The sequence below is a fragment of the Mucor velutinosus genome (assembly GCF_035048745.1).
Source record: "Mucor velutinosus strain NIH1002 chromosome Unknown tig00001547, whole genome shotgun sequence".
In the NCBI taxonomy this organism is placed as follows: domain Eukaryota; kingdom Fungi; phylum Mucoromycota; class Mucoromycetes; order Mucorales; family Mucoraceae; genus Mucor; species Mucor velutinosus.
In genome coordinates, this window is record NW_027041901.1 from 612,168 (window position 1) to 636,258 (window position 24,091).

The following is a 24,091-nucleotide window of genomic DNA, read 5'->3' on the forward strand; positions in this document are numbered from 1 at the left end:
TTATCAAAGGATTTCACAAACAAACGTCGAAAAGCTATTATGCGAGGACTGTTGACCGTCAAAACGCGTAAATCATTCATTGAAAAAAAGTTTGTATAGTATGGTATGGAGAGTACAGCCAGATGGATCGAACTTTGCAATTTTGGAAAGTTCTCGCACGAGTTTGGATGAGGGATTTTCAATGGCTGCTTGCTATACGATGAAGAGGATAGCAGAGCGACGCCACTTGAAACGGTGAGAATGCAGATTCCCTGAAACCAATTTAAGGACATCTTTTGTAATCATGATAAAGATTGTAGAAATTAGACTTATTACGAACTATAGACTATGATGCTATAAAGCGTCAAAGGCTTCATAGCATATATATGCTTATCAGAGGTGTAGAATATGCATCGAGATGTTCTTCTCGACGCACCAATGACATTTTAATACCTATATAATCCACATGTGCAGTGATTGGCATACATGATTGGCATACATGATTGAATAAAATGTAATGAACATTTAAATTCAAAAGAGGCTTATATGTGTGTCTGTTTTATAGCAGCCTTATAGATTGAACATGGTTGATTTATTTTTACTTTTTTTTTTTTTTTTTTTTTTTTTTTTTTTTTTTGAAGTCTCGCCACTATGGATAACTTTAAGGTCAAGTCAGTGACAAGTGCAGCCTTGCCCTGACCAGAATCAAGCGAAATCCTGAAAAAGCCAAATCAATGCTAGCTTTGGCGCAGCTTAATGTATTGCTTTTAAGGCGGGAATAATTTATGATGCACACTTACGCTGTGCCCTGATCTCACCTGTGGACGAATCAAGTGGTGCCATACGCATCTTTGTTATGCAAATAGAAGAAATGCTTATTTTTTATTAAATAGCCCTTTTTGCAACCACTTTGGAATAGGCTTTGAAGTAGATGAAGAAGATTTCGAAGATTTAGAATCAGAATTAGATGAGGATGTAGTAGGTACATTAGATGATGTTTGAGGAGATGCAGTTGGCGTCAAATCTTGCTTCATGGCAAGATACTCTTCTTTTAAATCGTTGCCTGCTAAAGTAGATCTTAGTACCAGCCAAACCCACTCTTGCGAACAGCACTACAATACCTTTCTCTCCCTTTTCAATCCAACCAAACAAGACATTGGAAGCGGGTGATAATCCAGCCTTGAATAGAGTGATTGTTGGTTCTACAAGTTTTGTTCTTGGTGGTAAGCAGAGCACAAATTTACGTTCAGGTGTCTCTAACAAGGATCGCACAAAGTCATACACAGCAGAGACTACCGCACATATCAGCCCAAAAAGCCCTTCCTTTCATCAAAAATCTCGTCATTACCTCTCTCCTTGGATTGAAAAACTGCTTGCACAATAGTGTGGTCAGGCATTCGAACACGAATTGTTGTTTTGGGGTATTTCTTCAACTTTTCCTGGTCCTCGCTATCTCTCATCTTTTGAGTCTTCAAAGGTCTGTGTTGGATTCCAGTGTAATCAGTACAATCAAGGCCACCATGATCCAAAGTAGTTTTACCTGTTTTCAAGATTTTGTCGACGTTCTACCGTTGATTGATACAGCTGCTTGATTTCATTTGAGTCTAATTTGTAAGCTGATTCTGGTAATTCGGCTGCCATTTTAGAACAAAAAATTAGCCAGTGTCTTGACAACGAGCAAGTCATCACTTACGGATAGAAGCCCCATTCTTGGGAGGACTCAGGATTTTGAGTTCTCTATCGAATGGTTGTGTTGCTGTTTCTATAGAGGATGTCATGCTTATTGAGAAATGAAGGAGAGAAGAAGAAAGAAAGAAAGGCACACGTATGCTTCTCGCAGCTTCTCAAGGGGCCAAAAAGATTGAACGCTGAGATTGAACAAACGGCGTGGCGTGCAAGCTTCATTGCTTGACATCTTTTTTATTGATAAAGGTATTATTAGACATGAAACCAAGTACGCAGGAGTGATTTACAACTGGGAGGCATGCACTTTCGAGAATGCAATTGCACTGTACTCTTTCTCCTCGGGATTTCGCTCAACAAATTGAGTCATTATTTTAGCAGTGGACTAGAAAGTAATCAGTGTTGAGCATTACGAAATGCGTGATCTATCCACATTTGGTATATACCTCTATGAAATTCGAGCATTTTCCATGATTAATAGGAAATGAGCGACGTCCATCTAATTCATACAAGTGTTTATCAACCTCCACAAAGCAAATGAAATGAAGACGAAGTTGTTCGGTAATGTCAGGTGCCTGAGAGCATGTCTTTAGCATGAGATACTACAGGATGATGGCATTGTACATTACCTCTGTCTGCCCTTCGTGAGCACCACTTGCATGGATCTGCGCCAATTCAGCACAGTTTTCCAAGTATTCAGCTCTTTCTTCAGGTGACATGGAACTTGTTGCCTGGAGTATGGTTTGAAATACACCAGGCCCTATTCAAATGACATGTACGTAACATGCGATAGTCAATGCGCCTCTCCATAAACATGATATCATGTCAATACTTACCAACTACAAGGTGGTTGTTGTTGGCAATTGAATGGAGAAGTGCCATCATTCCACAGGCATTTGAAATGGTTTGCTTGTAATAAATAAGGTTAGGGCTAATATTCTGTTCGTGCACTTTCAGATGCGTTTCCTCTTTTTCCCTAAATTCTTCATAGGCATCAGTTATAGGAAACAGGAATATGATTGCAGCCACTGGTTGGGGTATCATAGCAAGCGATTCTGCATCAAATCCTGCAAGCGTCATGTTAGTCAAGGACGCAATATATCTCATTCTCAATCTCTATGAATACCATAGACATCAGTGAAACTCCAGCCTGGGTCAACACCATTGTTGTGGATAATCTAGCCAAGCTGTATGATAAGTACAAGTAATAGGCTTCTGTTGTATTGGTATTTACTTTATTCCAGACCTAAATTCAGGCATTTGCTTTTATGAGCCTGTTGATCTATTTTGTAATTGCTTGTAGTAACTTACATCTGGATTGGCCTCCAAAGGTAGCCACTTGATATTTTTTTTCATGACAACGTCTTCGTCCTGCTCTAATGGCACTTGAGGCTCTTCGCTGATAAGAATATCTTGCTCTGCAGTCATTTAAGTGGTATGTTTGGTAACAGAAAGAAGGATAATAGGAAATCCAGATTGGACCTAGATGTATTTTATATAGAAAGAAATCAATTATTATGGAAATGACGTATATCGCATGTGTGTATATAGTATATGTATTCCATATTCTATATTCTGGAGAAATGTAACTGTCTTCATTCTTGCAGGATTGCCTACATTCGATCCAAATGTACGTATTTGCTGCTCAAGATATTGTATTGGTATGAGCGTAGAACGTAAAGAGAGCCACTGTGTATAGACTATTTTTGAACCTTCTAGTAGTTCGAATGAAATACATTGCTACTCTACTTTTGTCATGAATGAGGCAAAATTATACTAAATCAGCTTAGTGCATGTGCTACCAACAAAGCAAGTGAACTACAGTCTAACTACGAGCTATGAATAACGCTCATTGGAAGCTTTTCGCCACCAAATTTGTAGTTATGATGGGTATCTTGGAAACCTGCTTGAGCCATGACGCCTCAGGCGAAGGTTAGCTGCGGTTATTGCAGTAGGTGTGCAGATGATGAGCATAGGTAAGTCTAATATCGCATGCTGTGGCCATATACATGAAAGTTGCAACAACAAACAATGCCACAGAAAAAGTACAGAGACAGAAGATGTCTTGCTAACAGCAGCTTTTCTTTTTATTCGAGCAGACAGGCTGCAGATGTTCAAGATTGATATCCGTTCTAGTTTTAAGTTTTAGAAGTAATTGATAGTTTATAATGATAGACTTTTGACAAGAGTACATGATATTCATTTTTTGCAATAGCTAGTAATGATCAAGCGTCTATATTAACAGCACTTCAAAGGGCAATGAATGAGCGCAATGGAACAAATCATTGTCATGATAAAACAATGAACGAGTGCCATCATTACTAGACAGAAAAGATGATAATAAGCCAATGCAACAATAATGAAGAAAGAACTATGAAACATCTGTAATAGGAATTTATCGTTGTTCATTTAACAGCTATCTTAAAACCTCCTTGAAATGACATTAGATGGCAGTTTAATGAAGCATCTTAGGGTGCATCAAACAAATATTTTAGAAGACTATTAAAGTTTTACCTAATAAGCCAGTTCAAAGACTCATTGAAACAGCCCATGAAACGGCCAGTTCAGGTTCATCTTATGTTGATTTCAGGGCCGTTTCAGGGTCATTTTGGAGTAACCAAAAGGATACAGTAGGAAGCTCCGGAGATATCGAACGGCTTTACTGCAGGATAGCGCGTATATTATTGTTAAAGCTTCTGAACGTTAACTGGATTCAATTCAGCAGCATTGGAACAGCAGCCATTGCAACTATTCTGAATAGGAAAGCAAAATTTAGTCAATAGACAAGAAGCCTGGCTGAATTGACAAATGTACCAGTAATAGTGTTGAAACAAGGGGTGTTCTTTTATATATTGGCTACTTTATACTTTGCTCGCCTGATTATTTAACAACCAATGTGTAGTAGCGACTGAAGATTCCTTCATCTGTTTGCAAACATCTCAGAGTAGGCGTATAATTGTTCTGATATCAAGTCTCTAGCATCAATATGGGGCATGAAAAAGCAACCCCCTCCTTCCTCCTTCCCTCCTTTTGCTTAAATACACAACACAGCTTCAAGCCCTTTGCCAAATCACACCAAAACGAGATATCACCAAGCGGTTTTCAATATACAACAACGTTTCCCAACACCTAATCCATCTATCCATGGCTCGTCATCATTTAAAATTATTAACATCATCTTGCAAATAATAGGTTTCATCATATCTACTTTGCTCATCAAAATTGTCTTGCTTCAAGACAAAAAAATCATTCATCTCTCAATAGCAACTCGCCATCCTCCAATCTTAAATCCAACAACTACACTATCCTTTTCTTCCTCGCAAATTTTCCCTACAAGAACTTGCCAATTTCAATCCAAATTTCAAAATCGAATTTCAAAACTCGATTTTGGAAGGCCCAAACCTCAAAGCCGAAAGCGCTTATATACATCCAGAATCTTTGTTGATATGAGGCAGAAGTTGGCAAACCTTGAAATTGACACCACATATTGTAAATCAATGATAAAAGGCACATGTTTGACGAAGCATTTGGTACTGCTGGGAGGATCTAGTACCGAGCGTACTACTCTACCTATAATATAAAAATAACTTTCCTCACGTTATAAATCCAATAAACATCTCTCACATAAAGCTGTGTAATGGATGCCAGATTTAATAATTATTGCACCTTATGTTATTTTGAATAAAGAAAAATTTAAATTGTAACAGTTTAGACACACTTTTATTACAAACACACTATAATGTTAAATGACAGATCAATAGGAGATTAACTAGTTGTAACCCTTCGTTGTTCCAACCTCTTAGCCAATCAGATTGCTTGAAAACTCCGCTGACCTAAAAAAAATTTTGCGAGGGTTTCCCCCGGTTTTGATGTGAGGCAAAATTTTAAGCGCCGTTATAATAGCAATATAGCCGCTGCTATCATCAAACTTCCCTCAGGTGCTAGAGCATGCCTTACTTACACCACCTAGCTTTAAATACTGGCATTGAGGCCCTCAATCATCACTAAAGTAAGTAGCGATAACCAAGTGGAGGCAGCCTATCCACCTCCTAGCCTCGGATAGAGTCTTGTTGAGCTTCAGCGATAGGCACATCCACGCAACGTAAAAAAAGGTATGCTTCAAAGAAACATAATAATAATAAAAGAAGCGAACATAATAATACTATAGAAGTATAGTACGTTATGAATAAAACATTAAAAATGTTCACGTTATTATATTCTTGTTATTGCAACAAAGATATATACATGAGCAATGTGCATGATAACAGTCTGATGATGTAAAAGAACACAAATGCGCACAATTGCAGGAGCAACAGTTGTTGAGGATATAGATCATCTCTGAGAGGCAAATGTATTAGGCGTCGTATATTACATAAGAGGATCTGAGAATGAGCTGAGATGCATAGTAGAAGTGAGAGGTCTTTATTCAAGCAGCACGAAGGAACATGAGTGGTGCCATCAAATGGCTAATCTATATCCTGGTTCCTAGAGAGTGGTAGCCTATGGCCTTTCGTCCCTGGAAGTGGGTTTCAATTCCGACAAATGTTCTTCCGTCAAAGCTATTAGGAAGAACATTCTATCCTGGATCATCTTTGTTGTTTATCCTTGACTGGCGGTTCATGAGTTCTGATGCAGCACATCCTCGTTACTGGTTCAAGGCTTATACAATTATCCCGCATTCAAGATCAAGGTCCTATTGCTGCGGCACTGTCAAATAACTATAAATACCTTTGATATCTACACTAGTTTTGATCCCTATTCAATCTTGGAATAACATAATAAATATATTCAGTTCTAATTGTATTTACTCTGTCTATATTTCGTTATTCTAAACAACAGTAGCAGCAGTATAAGTGTTGTAATACAACATGAAGACCAATGTTGTTTTCATGTGAAGCGACAGAGGCAACACAAACAACAATCCACAGCCATATAACATAGTATCACAAGAAGGGTAATACAATCATATAGCAGTGTGTCATGCTTGCTATTCGTAAATACGAAGCAACAACATTGCAAGTATTTGTTGAACTGATCATATCACAGCCAACAAAAAAGAAAGAAAAGGCAATAAAGCAAACAGCATGAATGCATTATCGCGGGAAAGGAAGCAGTAGTACAAACGTTCAAAGAAGTTTATATCATTGCGACCGCAAGAAAAAAAGGATACTTACCACTTCTTACCACAGCATCACAACCAGAGATAGACCAGAGAACCAGCATACATCAAAGACAACAGACCATAGGATAAGCAAACACCAGAGAAGAACCACCGAAGCAACGATATACCATCAAAGCAGCCACCGCCAAGTGTGCAGCCAGTGCACAGCAAAAGATCAGAAATAGATCCCTAGTAGAGTTATTCCAAGTAAAACCGCGGTATAAAACGCGTTAACATTGTATCTTACGTCTATTGCACAACTGTCAATTATACTTGCTTCAATTCTATTCACAAAGGTAGCATTGTTTCATGAGTAGAGAGCTTGCGAAGTATAGTATATATACATATATATACATAAAGACGAAAAAAAAAAGGAAAAAAAAATGCTAATAAAAGGCTGAGGCTAAAAGACGTCACTGTTATCAATGTACCGCAAGGTAAGTATTAGAATTTGATAGCTTGCTACAAGGCAGCAAAGCAAGATATGAATTAGCAATTTTCACCATGAGGTTCGCCAACACCTTATCTATTAGTCCGTTACATGTAATTAAGAGGTTATATTTGACAAGGGTAGCGAATTTACGCTTGAATTGAGCTACATACTAAGAAAAAAAAAGGCGGTATTTTAAACTATCAATAGCCCAGCCTCCATAATACTCAAAATGAGGATTCATGGATTTCTGAAATCGTTCATCCTTAATATCATGCGATTCTGATAACAACATTGCTTTCCAGCTAAATAAAACTTGGGGAAGAAATTAAAGGAGAATCTAATGATACCAATTTTAAGTATTTTGGCCAACTTTATTAGGCTGGTTTTTCATAGAATAGTTATTGCGGCTTTTTTTTATTGTTTTTGGCAGATTACCAGGTTTCTGTCATCAAAGTTTTACTTGAAATACTTATCATAGTGTAGAACAGACAAGAACCTATCGAATGAGCTCTTAGTCAAAGAACTAGCATGATTTTATCATGAGATACCAACAGTTTTGTATCTCAAAGAAATTGTCATCCGGATTTTTGCCTTGCTACTATAGGCAAATTCTGGCCAAAAATCAGTGATTTTTCACGAGGAAATTTTTGGTCATATCTCGTGAAAGACGCATCGTATTTAGATGAAACAAAGATCATTTAGTAGCTCTACTTTGGGTCTATTATGCTATAAGAGCTTTAAATTCCAAATGTACGCTCTCTTTATGATTTTGCTCAAAATCCTGTATTTTACGACCTTTAGGCAGAAATGCTGGGCAAAGATTCCGAATAGATTTACCTTAACCATGTAAATTGGTACAGGATTGAAATGCGCATCAAATGGTACTACACATATTAGTAATGCTATATAGCCTGTACACAAATAAGCTTGTTTTTCATGTATTTTGGAGGTTCTTTAAGGTCTTACCCAAAGTTGTAGTAGTATCAGTTCTCATGGAGCCAATACTGCCGAAAAGGTCAGCCCCAGCCAAATTATCCAAAGTCAATCGTTCAAATCTAAGTTTTGCTACAGTGGCGCATATCAGTTTCCCTTTGTATGCCTTCATTAGTTAATGCACACCTTGGATTTACTTTATGGACTTGAGCAACTTATGGACGCTTCTGTGCTGTAGTCGTTACAGAAAAGCATGGTTTTGCCATTGTAAACTCCAAGTTGACGGTTGAAAACTCAACTTTTTCACAAAACAAGTATCGTAAGAGATGCCCAAATGAGGCCTTATGTTATAAAGCAAAAAACCGGAAAGCAAAATTTAGTCAATAGACAAGAAGCCTGGCTGAATTGACAAATGTACCAGTAATAGTGTTGAAACAAGGGGTGTTCTTTTATATATTGGCTACTTTATACTTTGCTCGCCTGATTATTTAACAACCAATGTGTAGTAGCGACTGAAGATTCCTTCATCTGTTTGCAAACATCTCAGAGTAGGCGTATAATTGTTCTGATATCAAGTCTCTAGCATCAATATGGGGCATGAAAAAGCAACCCCCTCCTTCCTCCTTCCCTCCTTTTGCTTAAATACACAACACAGCTTCAAGCCCTTTGCCAAATCACACCAAAACGAGATATCACCAAGCGGTTTTCAATATACAACAACGTTTCCCAACACCTAATCCATCTATCCATGGCTCGTCATCATTTAAAATTATTAACATCATCTTGCAAATAATAGGTTTCATCATATCTACTTTGCTCATCAAAATTGTCTTGCTTCAAGACAAAAAAATCATTCATCTCTCAATAGCAACTCGCCATCCTCCAATCTTAAATCCAACAACTACACTATCCTTTTCTTCCTCGCAAATTTTCCCTACAAGAACTTGCCAATTTCAATCCAAATTTCAAAATCGAATTTCAAAACTCGATTTTGGAAGGCCCAAACCTCAAAGCCGAAAGCGCTTATATACATCCAGAATCTTTGTTGATATGAGGCAGAAGTTGGCAAACCTTGAAATTGACACCACATATTGTAAATCAATGATAAAAGGCACATGTTTGACGAAGCATTTGGTACTGCTGGGAGGATCTAGTACCGAGCGTACTACTCTACCTATAATATAAAAATAACTTTCCTCACGTTATAAATCCAATAAACATCTCTCACATAAAGCTGTGTAATGGATGCCAGATTTAATAATTATTGCACCTTATGTTATTTTGAATAAAGAAAAATTTAAATTGTAACAGTTTAGACACACTTTTATTACAAACACACTATAATGTTAAATGACAGATCAATAGGAGATTAACTAGTTGTAACCCTTCGTTGTTCCAACCTCTTAGCCAATCAGATTGCTTGAAAACTCCGCTGACCTAAAAAAAATTTTGCGAGGGTTTCCCCCGGTTTTGATGTGAGGCAAAATTTTAAGCGCCGTTATAATAGCAATATAGCCGCTGCTATCATCAAACTTCCCTCAGGTGCTAGAGCATGCCTTACTTACACCACCTAGCTTTAAATACTGGCATTGAGGCCCTCAATCATCACTAAAGTAAGTAGCGATAACCAAGTGGAGGCAGCCTATCCACCTCCTAGCCTCGGATAGAGTCTTGTTGAGCTTCAGCGATAGGCACATCCACGCAACGTAAAAAAAGGTATGCTTCAAAGAAACATAATAATAATAAAAGAAGCGAACATAATAATACTATAGAAGTATAGTACGTTATGAATAAAACATTAAAAATGTTCACGTTATTATATTCTTGTTATTGCAACAAAGATATATACATGAGCAATGTGCATGATAACAGTCTGATGATGTAAAAGAACACAAATGCGCACAATTGCAGGAGCAACAGTTGTTGAGGATATAGATCATCTCTGAGAGGCAAATGTATTAGGCGTCGTATATTACATAAGAGGATCTGAGAATGAGCTGAGATGCATAGTAGAAGTGAGAGGTCTTTATTCAAGCAGCACGAAGGAACATGAGTGGTGCCATCAAATGGCTAATCTATATCCTGGTTCCTAGAGAGTGGTAGCCTATGGCCTTTCGTCCCTGGAAGTGGGTTTCAATTCCGACAAATGTTCTTCCGTCAAAGCTATTAGGAAGAACATTCTATCCTGGATCATCTTTGTTGTTTATCCTTGACTGGCGGTTCATGAGTTCTGATGCAGCACATCCTCGTTACTGGTTCAAGGCTTATACAATTATCCCGCATTCAAGATCAAGGTCCTATTGCTGCGGCACTGTCAAATAACTATAAATACCTTTGATATCTACACTAGTTTTGATCCCTATTCAATCTTGGAATAACATAATAAATATATTCAGTTCTAATTGTATTTACTCTGTCTATATTTCGTTATTCTAAACAACAGTAGCAGCAGTATAAGTGTTGTAATACAACATGAAGACCAATGTTGTTTTCATGTGAAGCGACAGAGGCAACACAAACAACAATCCACAGCCATATAACATAGTATCACAAGAAGGGTAATACAATCATATAGCAGTGTGTCATGCTTGCTATTCGTAAATACGAAGCAACAACATTGCAAGTATTTGTTGAACTGATCATATCACAGCCAACAAAAAAGAAAGAAAAGGCAATAAAGCAAACAGCATGAATGCATTATCGCGGGAAAGGAAGCAGTAGTACAAACGTTCAAAGAAGTTTATATCATTGCGACCGCAAGAAAAAAAGGATACTTACCACTTCTTACCACAGCATCACAACCAGAGATAGACCAGAGAACCAGCATACATCAAAGACAACAGACCATAGGATAAGCAAACACCAGAGAAGAACCACCGAAGCAACGATATACCATCAAAGCAGCCACCGCCAAGTGTGCAGCCAGTGCACAGCAAAAGATCAGAAATAGATCCCTAGTAGAGTTATTCCAAGTAAAACCGCGGTATAAAACGCGTTAACATTGTATCTTACGTCTATTGCACAACTGTCAATTATACTTGCTTCAATTCTATTCACAAAGGTAGCATTGTTTCATGAGTAGAGAGCTTGCGAAGTATAGTATATATACATATATATACATAAAGACGAAAAAAAAAAGGAAAAAAAAATGCTAATAAAAGGCTGAGGCTAAAAGACGTCACTGTTATCAATGTACCGCAAGGTAAGTATTAGAATTTGATAGCTTGCTACAAGGCAGCAAAGCAAGATATGAATTAGCAATTTTCACCATGAGGTTCGCCAACACCTTATCTATTAGTCCGTTACATGTAATTAAGAGGTTATATTTGACAAGGGTAGCGAATTTACGCTTGAATTGAGCTACATACTAAGAAAAAAAAAGGCGGTATTTTAAACTATCAATAGCCCAGCCTCCATAATACTCAAAATGAGGATTCATGGATTTCTGAAATCGTTCATCCTTAATATCATGCGATTCTGATAACAACATTGCTTTCCAGCTAAATAAAACTTGGGGAAGAAATTAAAGGAGAATCTAATGATACCAATTTTAAGTATTTTGGCCAACTTTATTAGGCTGGTTTTTCATAGAATAGTTATTGCGGCTTTTTTTTATTGTTTTTGGCAGATTACCAGGTTTCTGTCATCAAAGTTTTACTTGAAATACTTATCATAGTGTAGAACAGACAAGAACCTATCGAATGAGCTCTTAGTCAAAGAACTAGCATGATTTTATCATGAGATACCAACAGTTTTGTATCTCAAAGAAATTGTCATCCGGATTTTTGCCTTGCTACTATAGGCAAATTCTGGCCAAAAATCAGTGATTTTTCACGAGGAAATTTTTGGTCATATCTCGTGAAAGACGCATCGTATTTAGATGAAACAAAGATCATTTAGTAGCTCTACTTTGGGTCTATTATGCTATAAGAGCTTTAAATTCCAAATGTACGCTCTCTTTATGATTTTGCTCAAAATCCTGTATTTTACGACCTTTAGGCAGAAATGCTGGGCAAAGATTCCGAATAGATTTACCTTAACCATGTAAATTGGTACAGGATTGAAATGCGCATCAAATGGTACTACACATATTAGTAATGCTATATAGCCTGTACACAAATAAGCTTGTTTTTCATGTATTTTGGAGGTTCTTTAAGGTCTTACCCAAAGTTGTAGTAGTATCAGTTCTCATGGAGCCAATACTGCCGAAAAGGTCAGCCCCAGCCAAATTATCCAAAGTCAATCGTTCAAATCTAAGTTTTGCTACAGTGGCGCATATCAGTTTCCCTTTGTATGCCTTCATTAGTTAATGCACACCTTGGATTTACTTTATGGACTTGAGCAACTTATGGACGCTTCTGTGCTGTAGTCGTTACAGAAAAGCATGGTTTTGCCATTGTAAACTCCAAGTTGACGGTTGAAAACTCAACTTTTTCACAAAACAAGTATCGTAAGAGATGCCCAAATGAGGCCTTATGTTATAAAGCAAAAAACCGGAAAGCAAAATTTAGTCAATAGACAAGAAGCCTGGCTGAATTGACAAATGTACCAGTAATAGTGTTGAAACAAGGGGTGTTCTTTTATATATTGGCTACTTTATACTTTGCTCGCCTGATTATTTAACAACCAATGTGTAGTAGCGACTGAAGATTCCTTCATCTGTTTGCAAACATCTCAGAGTAGGCGTATAATTGTTCTGATATCAAGTCTCTAGCATCAATATGGGGCATGAAAAAGCAACCCCCTCCTTCCTCCTTCCCTCCTTTTGCTTAAATACACAACACAGCTTCAAGCCCTTTGCCAAATCACACCAAAACGAGATATCACCAAGCGGTTTTCAATATACAACAACGTTTCCCAACACCTAATCCATCTATCCATGGCTCGTCATCATTTAAAATTATTAACATCATCTTGCAAATAATAGGTTTCATCATATCTACTTTGCTCATCAAAATTGTCTTGCTTCAAGACAAAAAAATCATTCATCTCTCAATAGCAACTCGCCATCCTCCAATCTTAAATCCAACAACTACACTATCCTTTTCTTCCTCGCAAATTTTCCCTACAAGAACTTGCCAATTTCAATCCAAATTTCAAAATCGAATTTCAAAACTCGATTTTGGAAGGCCCAAACCTCAAAGCCGAAAGCGCTTATATACATCCAGAATCTTTGTTGATATGAGGCAGAAGTTGGCAAACCTTGAAATTGACACCACATATTGTAAATCAATGATAAAAGGCACATGTTTGACGAAGCATTTGGTACTGCTGGGAGGATCTAGTACCGAGCGTACTACTCTACCTATAATATAAAAATAACTTTCCTCACGTTATAAATCCAATAAACATCTCTCACATAAAGCTGTGTAATGGATGCCAGATTTAATAATTATTGCACCTTATGTTATTTTGAATAAAGAAAAATTTAAATTGTAACAGTTTAGACACACTTTTATTACAAACACACTATAATGTTAAATGACAGATCAATAGGAGATTAACTAGTTGTAACCCTTCGTTGTTCCAACCTCTTAGCCAATCAGATTGCTTGAAAACTCCGCTGACCTAAAAAAAATTTTGCGAGGGTTTCCCCCGGTTTTGATGTGAGGCAAAATTTTAAGCGCCGTTATAATAGCAATATAGCCGCTGCTATCATCAAACTTCCCTCAGGTGCTAGAGCATGCCTTACTTACACCACCTAGCTTTAAATACTGGCATTGAGGCCCTCAATCATCACTAAAGTAAGTAGCGATAACCAAGTGGAGGCAGCCTATCCACCTCCTAGCCTCGGATAGAGTCTTGTTGAGCTTCAGCGATAGGCACATCCACGCAACGTAAAAAAAGGTATGCTTCAAAGAAACATAATAATAATAAAAGAAGCGAACATAATAATACTATAGAAGTATAGTACGTTATGAATAAAACATTAAAAATGTTCACGTTATTATATTCTTGTTATTGCAACAAAGATATATACATGAGCAATGTGCATGATAACAGTCTGATGATGTAAAAGAACACAAATGCGCACAATTGCAGGAGCAACAGTTGTTGAGGATATAGATCATCTCTGAGAGGCAAATGTATTAGGCGTCGTATATTACATAAGAGGATCTGAGAATGAGCTGAGATGCATAGTAGAAGTGAGAGGTCTTTATTCAAGCAGCACGAAGGAACATGAGTGGTGCCATCAAATGGCTAATCTATATCCTGGTTCCTAGAGAGTGGTAGCCTATGGCCTTTCGTCCCTGGAAGTGGGTTTCAATTCCGACAAATGTTCTTCCGTCAAAGCTATTAGGAAGAACATTCTATCCTGGATCATCTTTGTTGTTTATCCTTGACTGGCGGTTCATGAGTTCTGATGCAGCACATCCTCGTTACTGGTTCAAGGCTTATACAATTATCCCGCATTCAAGATCAAGGTCCTATTGCTGCGGCACTGTCAAATAACTATAAATACCTTTGATATCTACACTAGTTTTGATCCCTATTCAATCTTGGAATAACATAATAAATATATTCAGTTCTAATTGTATTTACTCTGTCTATATTTCGTTATTCTAAACAACAGTAGCAGCAGTATAAGTGTTGTAATACAACATGAAGACCAATGTTGTTTTCATGTGAAGCGACAGAGGCAACACAAACAACAATCCACAGCCATATAACATAGTATCACAAGAAGGGTAATACAATCATATAGCAGTGTGTCATGCTTGCTATTCGTAAATACGAAGCAACAACATTGCAAGTATTTGTTGAACTGATCATATCACAGCCAACAAAAAAGAAAGAAAAGGCAATAAAGCAAACAGCATGAATGCATTATCGCGGGAAAGGAAGCAGTAGTACAAACGTTCAAAGAAGTTTATATCATTGCGACCGCAAGAAAAAAAGGATACTTACCACTTCTTACCACAGCATCACAACCAGAGATAGACCAGAGAACCAGCATACATCAAAGACAACAGACCATAGGATAAGCAAACACCAGAGAAGAACCACCGAAGCAACGATATACCATCAAAGCAGCCACCGCCAAGTGTGCAGCCAGTGCACAGCAAAAGATCAGAAATAGATCCCTAGTAGAGTTATTCCAAGTAAAACCGCGGTATAAAACGCGTTAACATTGTATCTTACGTCTATTGCACAACTGTCAATTATACTTGCTTCAATTCTATTCACAAAGGTAGCATTGTTTCATGAGTAGAGAGCTTGCGAAGTATAGTATATATACATATATATACATAAAGACGAAAAAAAAAAGGAAAAAAAAATGCTAATAAAAGGCTGAGGCTAAAAGACGTCACTGTTATCAATGTACCGCAAGGTAAGTATTAGAATTTGATAGCTTGCTACAAGGCAGCAAAGCAAGATATGAATTAGCAATTTTCACCATGAGGTTCGCCAACACCTTATCTATTAGTCCGTTACATGTAATTAAGAGGTTATATTTGACAAGGGTAGCGAATTTACGCTTGAATTGAGCTACATACTAAGAAAAAAAAAGGCGGTATTTTAAACTATCAATAGCCCAGCCTCCATAATACTCAAAATGAGGATTCATGGATTTCTGAAATCGTTCATCCTTAATATCATGCGATTCTGATAACAACATTGCTTTCCAGCTAAATAAAACTTGGGGAAGAAATTAAAGGAGAATCTAATGATACCAATTTTAAGTATTTTGGCCAACTTTATTAGGCTGGTTTTTCATAGAATAGTTATTGCGGCTTTTTTTTATTGTTTTTGGCAGATTACCAGGTTTCTGTCATCAAAGTTTTACTTGAAATACTTATCATAGTGTAGAACAGACAAGAACCTATCGAATGAGCTCTTAGTCAAAGAACTAGCATGATTTTATCATGAGATACCAACAGTTTTGTATCTCAAAGAAATTGTCATCCGGATTTTTGCCTTGCTACTATAGGCAAATTCTGGCCAAAAATCAGTGATTTTTCACGAGGAAATTTTTGGTCATATCTCGTGAAAGACGCATCGTATTTAGATGAAACAAAGATCATTTAGTAGCTCTACTTTGGGTCTATTATGCTATAAGAGCTTTAAATTCCAAATGTACGCTCTCTTTATGATTTTGCTCAAGATCCTGTATTTTACGACCTTTAGGCAGAAATGCTGGGCAAAGATTCCGAATAGATTTACCTTAACCATGTAAATTGGTACAGGATTGAAATGCGCATCAAATGGTACTACACATATTAGTAATGCTATATAGCCTGTACACAAATAAGCTTGTTTTTCATGTATTTTGGAGGTTCTTTAAGGTCTTACCCAAAGTTGTAGTAGTATCAGTTCTCATGGAGCCAATACTGCCGAAAAGGTCAGCCCCAGCCAAATTATCCAAAGTCAATCGTTCAAATCTAAGTTTTGCTACAGTGGCGCATATCAGTTTCCCTTTGTATGCCTTCATTAGTTAATGCACACCTTGGATTTACTTTATGGACTTGAGCAACTTATGGACGCTTCTGTGCTGTAGTCGTTACAGAAAAGCATGGTTTTGCCATTGTAAACTCCAAGTTGACGGTTGAAAACTCAACTTTTTCACAAAACAAGTATCGTAAGAGATGCCCAAATGAGGCCTTATGTTATAAAGCAAAAAACCGGAAAGCAAAATTTAGTCAATAGACAAGAAGCCTGGCTGAATTGACAAATGTACCAGTAATAGTGTTGAAACAAGGGGTGTTCTTTTATATATTGGCTACTTTATACTTTGCTCGCCTGATTATTTAACAACCAATGTGTAGTAGCGACTGAAGATTCCTTCATCTGTTTGCAAACATCTCAGAGTAGGCGTATAATTGTTCTGATATCAAGTCTCTAGCATCAATATGGGGCATGAAAAAGCAACCCCCTCCTTCCTCCTTCCCTCCTTTTGCTTAAATACACAACACAGCTTCAAGCCCTTTGCCAAATCACACCAAAACGAGATATCACCAAGCGGTTTTCAATATACAACAACGTTTCCCAACACCTAATCCATCTATCCATGGCTCGTCATCATTTAAAATTATTAACATCATCTTGCAAATAATAGGTTTCATCATATCTACTTTGCTCATCAAAATTGTCTTGCTTCAAGACAAAAAAATCATTCATCTCTCAATAGCAACTCGCCATCCTCCAATCTTAAATCCAACAACTACACTATCCTTTTCTTCCTCGCAAATTTTCCCTACAAGAACTTGCCAATTTCAATCCAAATTTCAAAATCGAATTTCAAAACTCGATTTTGGAAGGCCCAAACCTCAAAGCCGAAAGCGCTTATATACATCCAGAATCTTTGTTGATATGAGGCAGAAGTTGGCAAACCTTGAAATTGACACCACATATTGTAAATCAATGATAAAAGGCACATGTTTGACGAAGCATTTGGTACTGCTGGGAGGATCTAGTACCGAGCGTACTACTCTACCTATAATATAAAAATAACTTTCCTCACGTTATAAATCCAATAAACATCTCTCACATAAAGCTGTGTAATGGATGCCAGATTTAATAATTATTGCACCTTATGTTATTTTGAATAAAGAAAAATTTAAATTGTAACAGTTTAGACACACTTTTATTACAAACACACTATAATGTTAAATGACAGATCAATAGGAGATTAACTAGTTGTAACCCTTCGTTGTTCCAACCTCTTAGCCAATCAGATTGCTTGAAAACTCCGCTGACCTAAAAAAAATTTTGCGAGGGTTTCCCCCGGTTTTGATGTGAGGCAAAATTTTAAGCGCCGTTATAATAGCAATATAGCCGCTGCTATCATCAAACTTCCCTCAGGTGCTAGAGCATGCCTTACTTACACCACCTAGCTTTAAATACTGGCATTGAGGCCCTCAATCATCACTAAAGTAAGTAGCGATAACCAAGTGGAGGCAGCCTATCCACCTCCTAGCCTCGGATAGAGTCTTGTTGAGCTTCAGCGATAGGCACATCCACGCAACGTAAAAAAAGGTATGCTTCAAAGAAACATAATAATAATAAAAGAAGCGAACATAATAATACTATAGAAGTATAGTACGTTATGAATAAAACATTAAAAATGTTCACGTTATTATATTCTTGTTATTGCAACAAAGATATATACATGAGCAATGTGCATGATAACAGTCTGATGATGTAAAAGAACACAAATGCGCACAATTGCAGGAGCAACAGTTGTTGAGGATATAGATCATCTCTGAGAGGCAAATGTATTAGGCGTCGTATATTACATAAGAGGATCTGAGAATGAGCTGAGATGCATAGTAGAAGTGAGAGGTCTTTATTCAAGCAGCACGAAGGAACATGAGTGGTGCCATCAAATGGCTAATCTATATCCTGGTTCCTAGAGAGTGGTAGCCTATGGCCTTTCGTCCCTGGAAGTGGGTTTCAATTCCGACAAATGTTCTTCCGTCAAAGCTATTAGGAAGAACATTCTATCCTGGATCATCTTTGTTGTTTATCCTTGACTGGCGGTTCATGAGTTCTGATGCAGCACATCCTCGTTACTGGTTCAAGGCTTATACAATTATCCCGCATTCAAGATCAAGGTCCTATTGCTGCGGCACTGTCAAATAACTATAAATACCTTTGATATCTACACTAGTTTTGATCCCTATTCAATCTTGGAATAACATAATAAATATATTCAGTTCTAATTGTATTTACTCTGTCTATATTTCGTTATTCTAAACAACAGTAGCAGCAGTATAAGTGTTGTAATACAACATGAAGACCAATGTTGTTTTCATGTGAAGCGACAGAGGCAACACAAACAACAATCCACAGCCATATAACATAGTATCACAAGAAGGGTAATACAATCATATAGCAGTGTGTCATGCTTGCTATTCGTAAATACGAAGCAACAACATTGCAAGTATTTGTTGAACTGATCATATCACAGCCAACAAAAAAGAAAGAAAAGGCAATAAAGCAAACAGCATGAATGCATTATCGCGGGAAAGGAAGCAGTAGTACAAACGTTCAAAGAAGTTTATATCATTGCGACCGCAAGAAAAAAAGGATACTTACCACTTCTTACCACAGCATCACAACCAGAGATAGACCAGAGAACCAGCATACATCAAAGACAACAGACCATAGGATAAGCAAACACCAGAGAAGAACCACCGAAGCAACGATATACCATCAAAGCAGCCACCGCCAAGTGTGCAGCCAGTGCACAGCAAAAGATCAGAAATAGATCCCTAGTAGAGTTATTCCAAGTAAAACCGCGGTATAAAACGCGTTAACATTGTATCTTACGTCTATTGCACAACTGTCAATTATACTTGCTTCAATTCTATTCACAAAGGTAGCATTGTTTCATGAGTAGAGAGCTTGCGAAGTATAGTATATATACATATATATACATAAAGACGAAAAAAAAAAGGAAAAAAAAATGCTAATAAAAGGCTGAGGCTAAAAGACGTCACTGTTATCAATGTACCGCAAGGTAAGTATTAGAATTTGATAGCTTGCTACAAGGCAGCAAAGCAAGATATGAATTAGCAATTTTCACCATGAGGTTCGCCAACACCTTATCTATTAGTCCGTTACATGTAATTAAGAGGTTATATTTGACAAGGGTAGCGAATTTACGCTTGAATTGAGCTACATACTAAGAAAAAAAAAGGCGGTATTTTAAACTATCAATAGCCCAGCCTCCATAATACTCAAAATGAGGATTCATGGATTTCTGAAATCGTTCATCCTTAATATCATGCGATTCTGATAACAACATTGCTTTCCAGCTAAATAAAACTTGGGGAAGAAATTAAAGGAGAATCTAATGATACCAATTTTAAGTATTTTGGCCAACTTTATTAGGCTGGTTTTTCATAGAATAGTTATTGCGGCTTTTTTTTATTGTTTTTGGCAGATTACCAGGTTTCTGTCATCAAAGTTTTACTTGAAATACTTATCATAGTGTAGAACAGACAAGAACCTATCGAATGAGCTCTTAGTCAAAGAACTAGCATGATTTTATCATGAGATACCAACAGTTTTGTATCTCAAAGAAATTGTCATCCGGATTTTTGCCTTGCTACTATAGGCAAATTCTGGCCAAAAATCAGTGATTTTTCACGAGGAAATTTTTGGTCATATCTCGTGAAAGACGCATCGTATTTAGATGAAACAAAGATCATTTAGTAGCTCTACTTTGGGTCTATTATGCTATAAGAGCTTTAAATTCCAAATGTACGCTCTCTTTATGATTTTGCTCAAGATCCTGTATTTTACGACCTTTAGGCAGAAATGCTGGGCAAAGATTCCGAATAGATTTACCTTAACCATGTAAATTGGTACAGGATTGAAATGCGCATCAAATGGTACTACACATATTAGTAATGCTATATAGCCTGTACACAAATAAGCTTGTTTTTCATGTATTTTGGAGGTTCTTTAAGGTCTTACCCAAAGTTGTAGTAGTATCAGTTCTCATGGAGCCAATACTGCCGAAAAGGTCAGCCCCAGCCAAATTATCCAAAGTCAATCGTTCAAATCTAAGTTTTGCTACAGTGGCGCATATCAGTTTCCCTTTGTATGCCTTCATTAGTTAATGCACACCTTGGATTTACTTTATGGACTTGAGCAACTTATGGACGCTTCTGTGCTGTAGTCGTTACAGAAAAGCATGGTTTTGCCATTGTAAACTCCAAGTTGACGGTTGAAAACTCAACTTTTTCACAAAACAAGTATCGTAAGAGATGCCCAAATGAGGCCTTATGTTATAAAGCAAAAAACCGGAAAGCAAAATTTAGTCAATAGACAAGAAGCCTGGCTGAATTGACAAATGTACCAGTAATAGTGTTGAAACAAGGGGTGTTCTTTTATATATTGGCTACTTTATACTTTGCTCGCCTGATTATTTAACAACCAATGTGTAGTAGCGACTGAAGATTCCTTCATCTGTTTGCAAACATCTCAGAGTAGGCGTATAATTGTTCTGATATCAAGTCTCTAGCATCAATATGGGGCATGAAAAAGCAACCCCCTCCTTCCTCCTTCCCTCCTTTTGCTTAAATACACAACACAGCTTCAAGCCCTTTGCCAAATCACACCAAAACGAGATATCACCAAGCGGTTTTCAATATACAACAACGTTTCCCAACACCTAATCCATCTATCCATGGCTCGTCATCATTTAAAATTATTAACATCATCCTGCAAATAATAGGTTTCATCATATCTACTTTGCTCATCAAAATTGTCTTGCTTCAAGACAAAAAAATCATTCATCTCTCAATAGCAACTCGCCATCCTCCAATCTTAAATCCAACAACTACACTATCCTTTTCTTCCTCGCAAATTTTCCCTACAAGAACTTGCCAATTTCAATCCAAATTTCAAAATCGAATTTCAAAACTCGATTTTGGAAGGCCCAAACCTCAAAGCCGAAAGCGCTTATATACATCCAGAATCTTTGTTGATATGAGGCAGAAGTTGGCAAACCTTGAAATTGACACCACATATTGTAAATCAATGATAAAAGGCACATGTTTGACGAAGCATTTGGTACTGCTGGGAGGATCTAGTACCGAGCGTACTACTCTACCTATAATATAAAAATAACTTTCCTCACGTTATAAATCCAATAAACATCTCTCACATAAAGCTGTGTAATGGATGCCAGATTTAATAATTATTGCACCTTATGTTATTTTGAATAAAGAAAAATTTAAATTGTAACAGTTTAGACACACTTTTATTACAAACACACTATAATGTTAAATGACAGATCAATAGGAGATTAACTAGTTGTAACCCTTCGTTGTTCCAACCTCTTAGCCAATCAGATTGCTTGAAAACTCCGCTGACCTAAAAAAAATTTTGCGAGGGTTTCCCCCGGTTTTGATGTGAGGCAAAATTTTAAGCGCCGTTATAATAGCAATATAGCCGCTGCTATCATCAAACTTCCCTCAGGTGCTAGAGCATGCCTTACTTACACCACCTAGCTTTAAATACTGGCATTGAGGCCCTCAATCATCACTAAAGTAAGTAGCGATAACCAAGTGGAGGCAGCCTATCCACCTCCTAGCCTCGGATAGAGTCTTGTTGAGCTTCAGCGATAGGCACATCCACGCAACGTAAAAAAAGGTATGCTTCAAAGAAACATAATAATAATAAAAGAAGCGAACATAATAATACTATAGAAGTATAGTACGTTATGAATAAAACATTAAAAATGTTCACGTTATTATATTCTTGTTATTGCAACAAAGATATATACATGAGCAATGTGCATGATAACAGTCTGATGATGTAAAAGAACACAAATGCGCACAATTGCAGGAGCAACAGTTGTTGAGGATATAGATCATCTCTGAGAGGCAAATGTATTAGGCGTCGTATATTACATAAGAGGATCTGAGAATGAGCTGAGATGCATAGTAGAAGTGAGAGGTCTTTATTCAAGCAGCACGAAGGAACATGAGTGGTGCCATCAAATGGCTAATCTATATCCTGGTTCCTAGAGAGTGGTAGCCTATGGCCTTTCGTCCCTGGAAGTGGGTTTCAATTCCGACAAATGTTCTTCCGTCAAAGCTATTAGGAAGAACATTCTATCCTGGATCATCTTTGTTGTTTATCCTTGACTGGCGGTTCATGAGTTCTGATGCAGCACATCCTCGTTACTGGTTCAAGGCTTATACAATTATCCCGCATTCAAGATCAAGGTCCTATTGCTGCGGCACTGTCAAATAACTATAAATACCTTTGATATCTACACTAGTTTTGATCCCTATTCAATCTTGGAATAACATAATAAATATATTCAGTTCTAATTGTATTTACTCTGTCTATATTTCGTTATTCTAAACAACAGTAGCAGCAGTATAAGTGTTGTAATACAACATGAAGACCAATGTTGTTTTCATGTGAAGCGACAGAGGCAACACAAACAACAATCCACAGCCATATAACATAGTATCACAAGAAGGGTAATACAATCATATAGCAGTGTGTCATGCTTGCTATTCGTAAATACGAAGCAACAACATTGCAAGTATTTGTTGAACTGATCATATCACAGCCAACAAAAAAGAAAGAAAAGGCAATAAAGCAAACAGCATGAATGCATTATCGCGGGAAAGGAAGCAGTAGTACAAACGTTCAAAGAAGTTTATATCATTGCGACCGCAAGAAAAAAAGGATACTTACCACTTCTTACCACAGCATCACAACCAGAGATAGACCAGAGAACCAGCATACATCAAAGACAACAGACCATAGGATAAGCAAACACCAGAGAAGAACCACCGAAGCAACGATATACCATCAAAGCAGCCACCGCCAAGTGTGCAGCCAGTGCACAGCAAAAGATCAGAAATAGATCCCTAGTAGAGTTATTCCAAGTAAAACCGCGGTATAAAACGCGTTAACATTGTATCTTACGTCTATTGCACAACTGTCAATTATACTTGCTTCAATTCTATTCACAAAGGTAGCATTGTTTCATGAGTAGAGAGCTTGCGAAGTATAGTATATATACATATATATACATAAAGACGAAAAAAAAAAGGAAAAAAAAATGCTAATAAAAGGCTGAGGCTAAAAGACGTCACTGTTATCAATGTACCGCAAGGTAAGTATTAGAATTTGATAGCTTGCTACAAGGCAGCAAAGCAAGATATGAATTAGCAATTTTCACCATGAGGTTCGCCAACACCTTATCTATTAGTCCGTTACATGTAATTAAGAGGTTATATTTGACAAGGGTAGCGAATTTACGCTTGAATTGAGCTACATACTAAGAAAAAAAAAGGCGGTATTTTAAACTATCAATAGCCCAGCCTCCATAATACTCAAAATGAGGATTCATGGATTTCTGAAATCGTTCATCCTTAATATCATGCGATTCTGATAACAACATTGCTTTCCAGCTAAATAAA

The 24,091-nt window shown here is 37.2% G+C and overlaps 2 protein-coding genes across 2 annotated transcripts; both read right to left on the bottom strand.

Moving 5' to 3' along the window:
• Positions 1 to 854: 854 nt before the first annotated feature.
• On the bottom strand, positions 855 to 1,757 carry ATC70_006627 (uncharacterized protein; the record flags this gene model as incomplete). Its single annotated transcript, XM_064825899.1, has 5 exons — positions 855 to 1,045; positions 1,101 to 1,271; positions 1,328 to 1,458; positions 1,520 to 1,613; positions 1,673 to 1,757. The coding sequence occupies 5 exons, from the start codon at positions 1,755 to 1,757 to the stop codon at positions 855 to 857; spliced, it is 672 nt and encodes a 223-aa protein (XP_064687413.1).
• A 191-nt stretch (positions 1,758 to 1,948) lies between these two features.
• ATC70_006628 (uncharacterized protein) lies at positions 1,949 to 3,090 on the bottom strand (the record flags this gene model as incomplete). The annotated part of the gene is made up of 7 exons (XM_064825900.1): positions 1,949 to 2,047; positions 2,109 to 2,237; positions 2,292 to 2,422; positions 2,499 to 2,729; positions 2,789 to 2,840; positions 2,897 to 2,908; positions 2,974 to 3,090. The coding sequence occupies 7 exons, from the start codon at positions 3,088 to 3,090 to the stop codon at positions 1,949 to 1,951; spliced, it is 771 nt and encodes a 256-aa protein (XP_064687414.1).
• Positions 3,091 to 24,091: the final 21,001 nt, after the last annotated feature.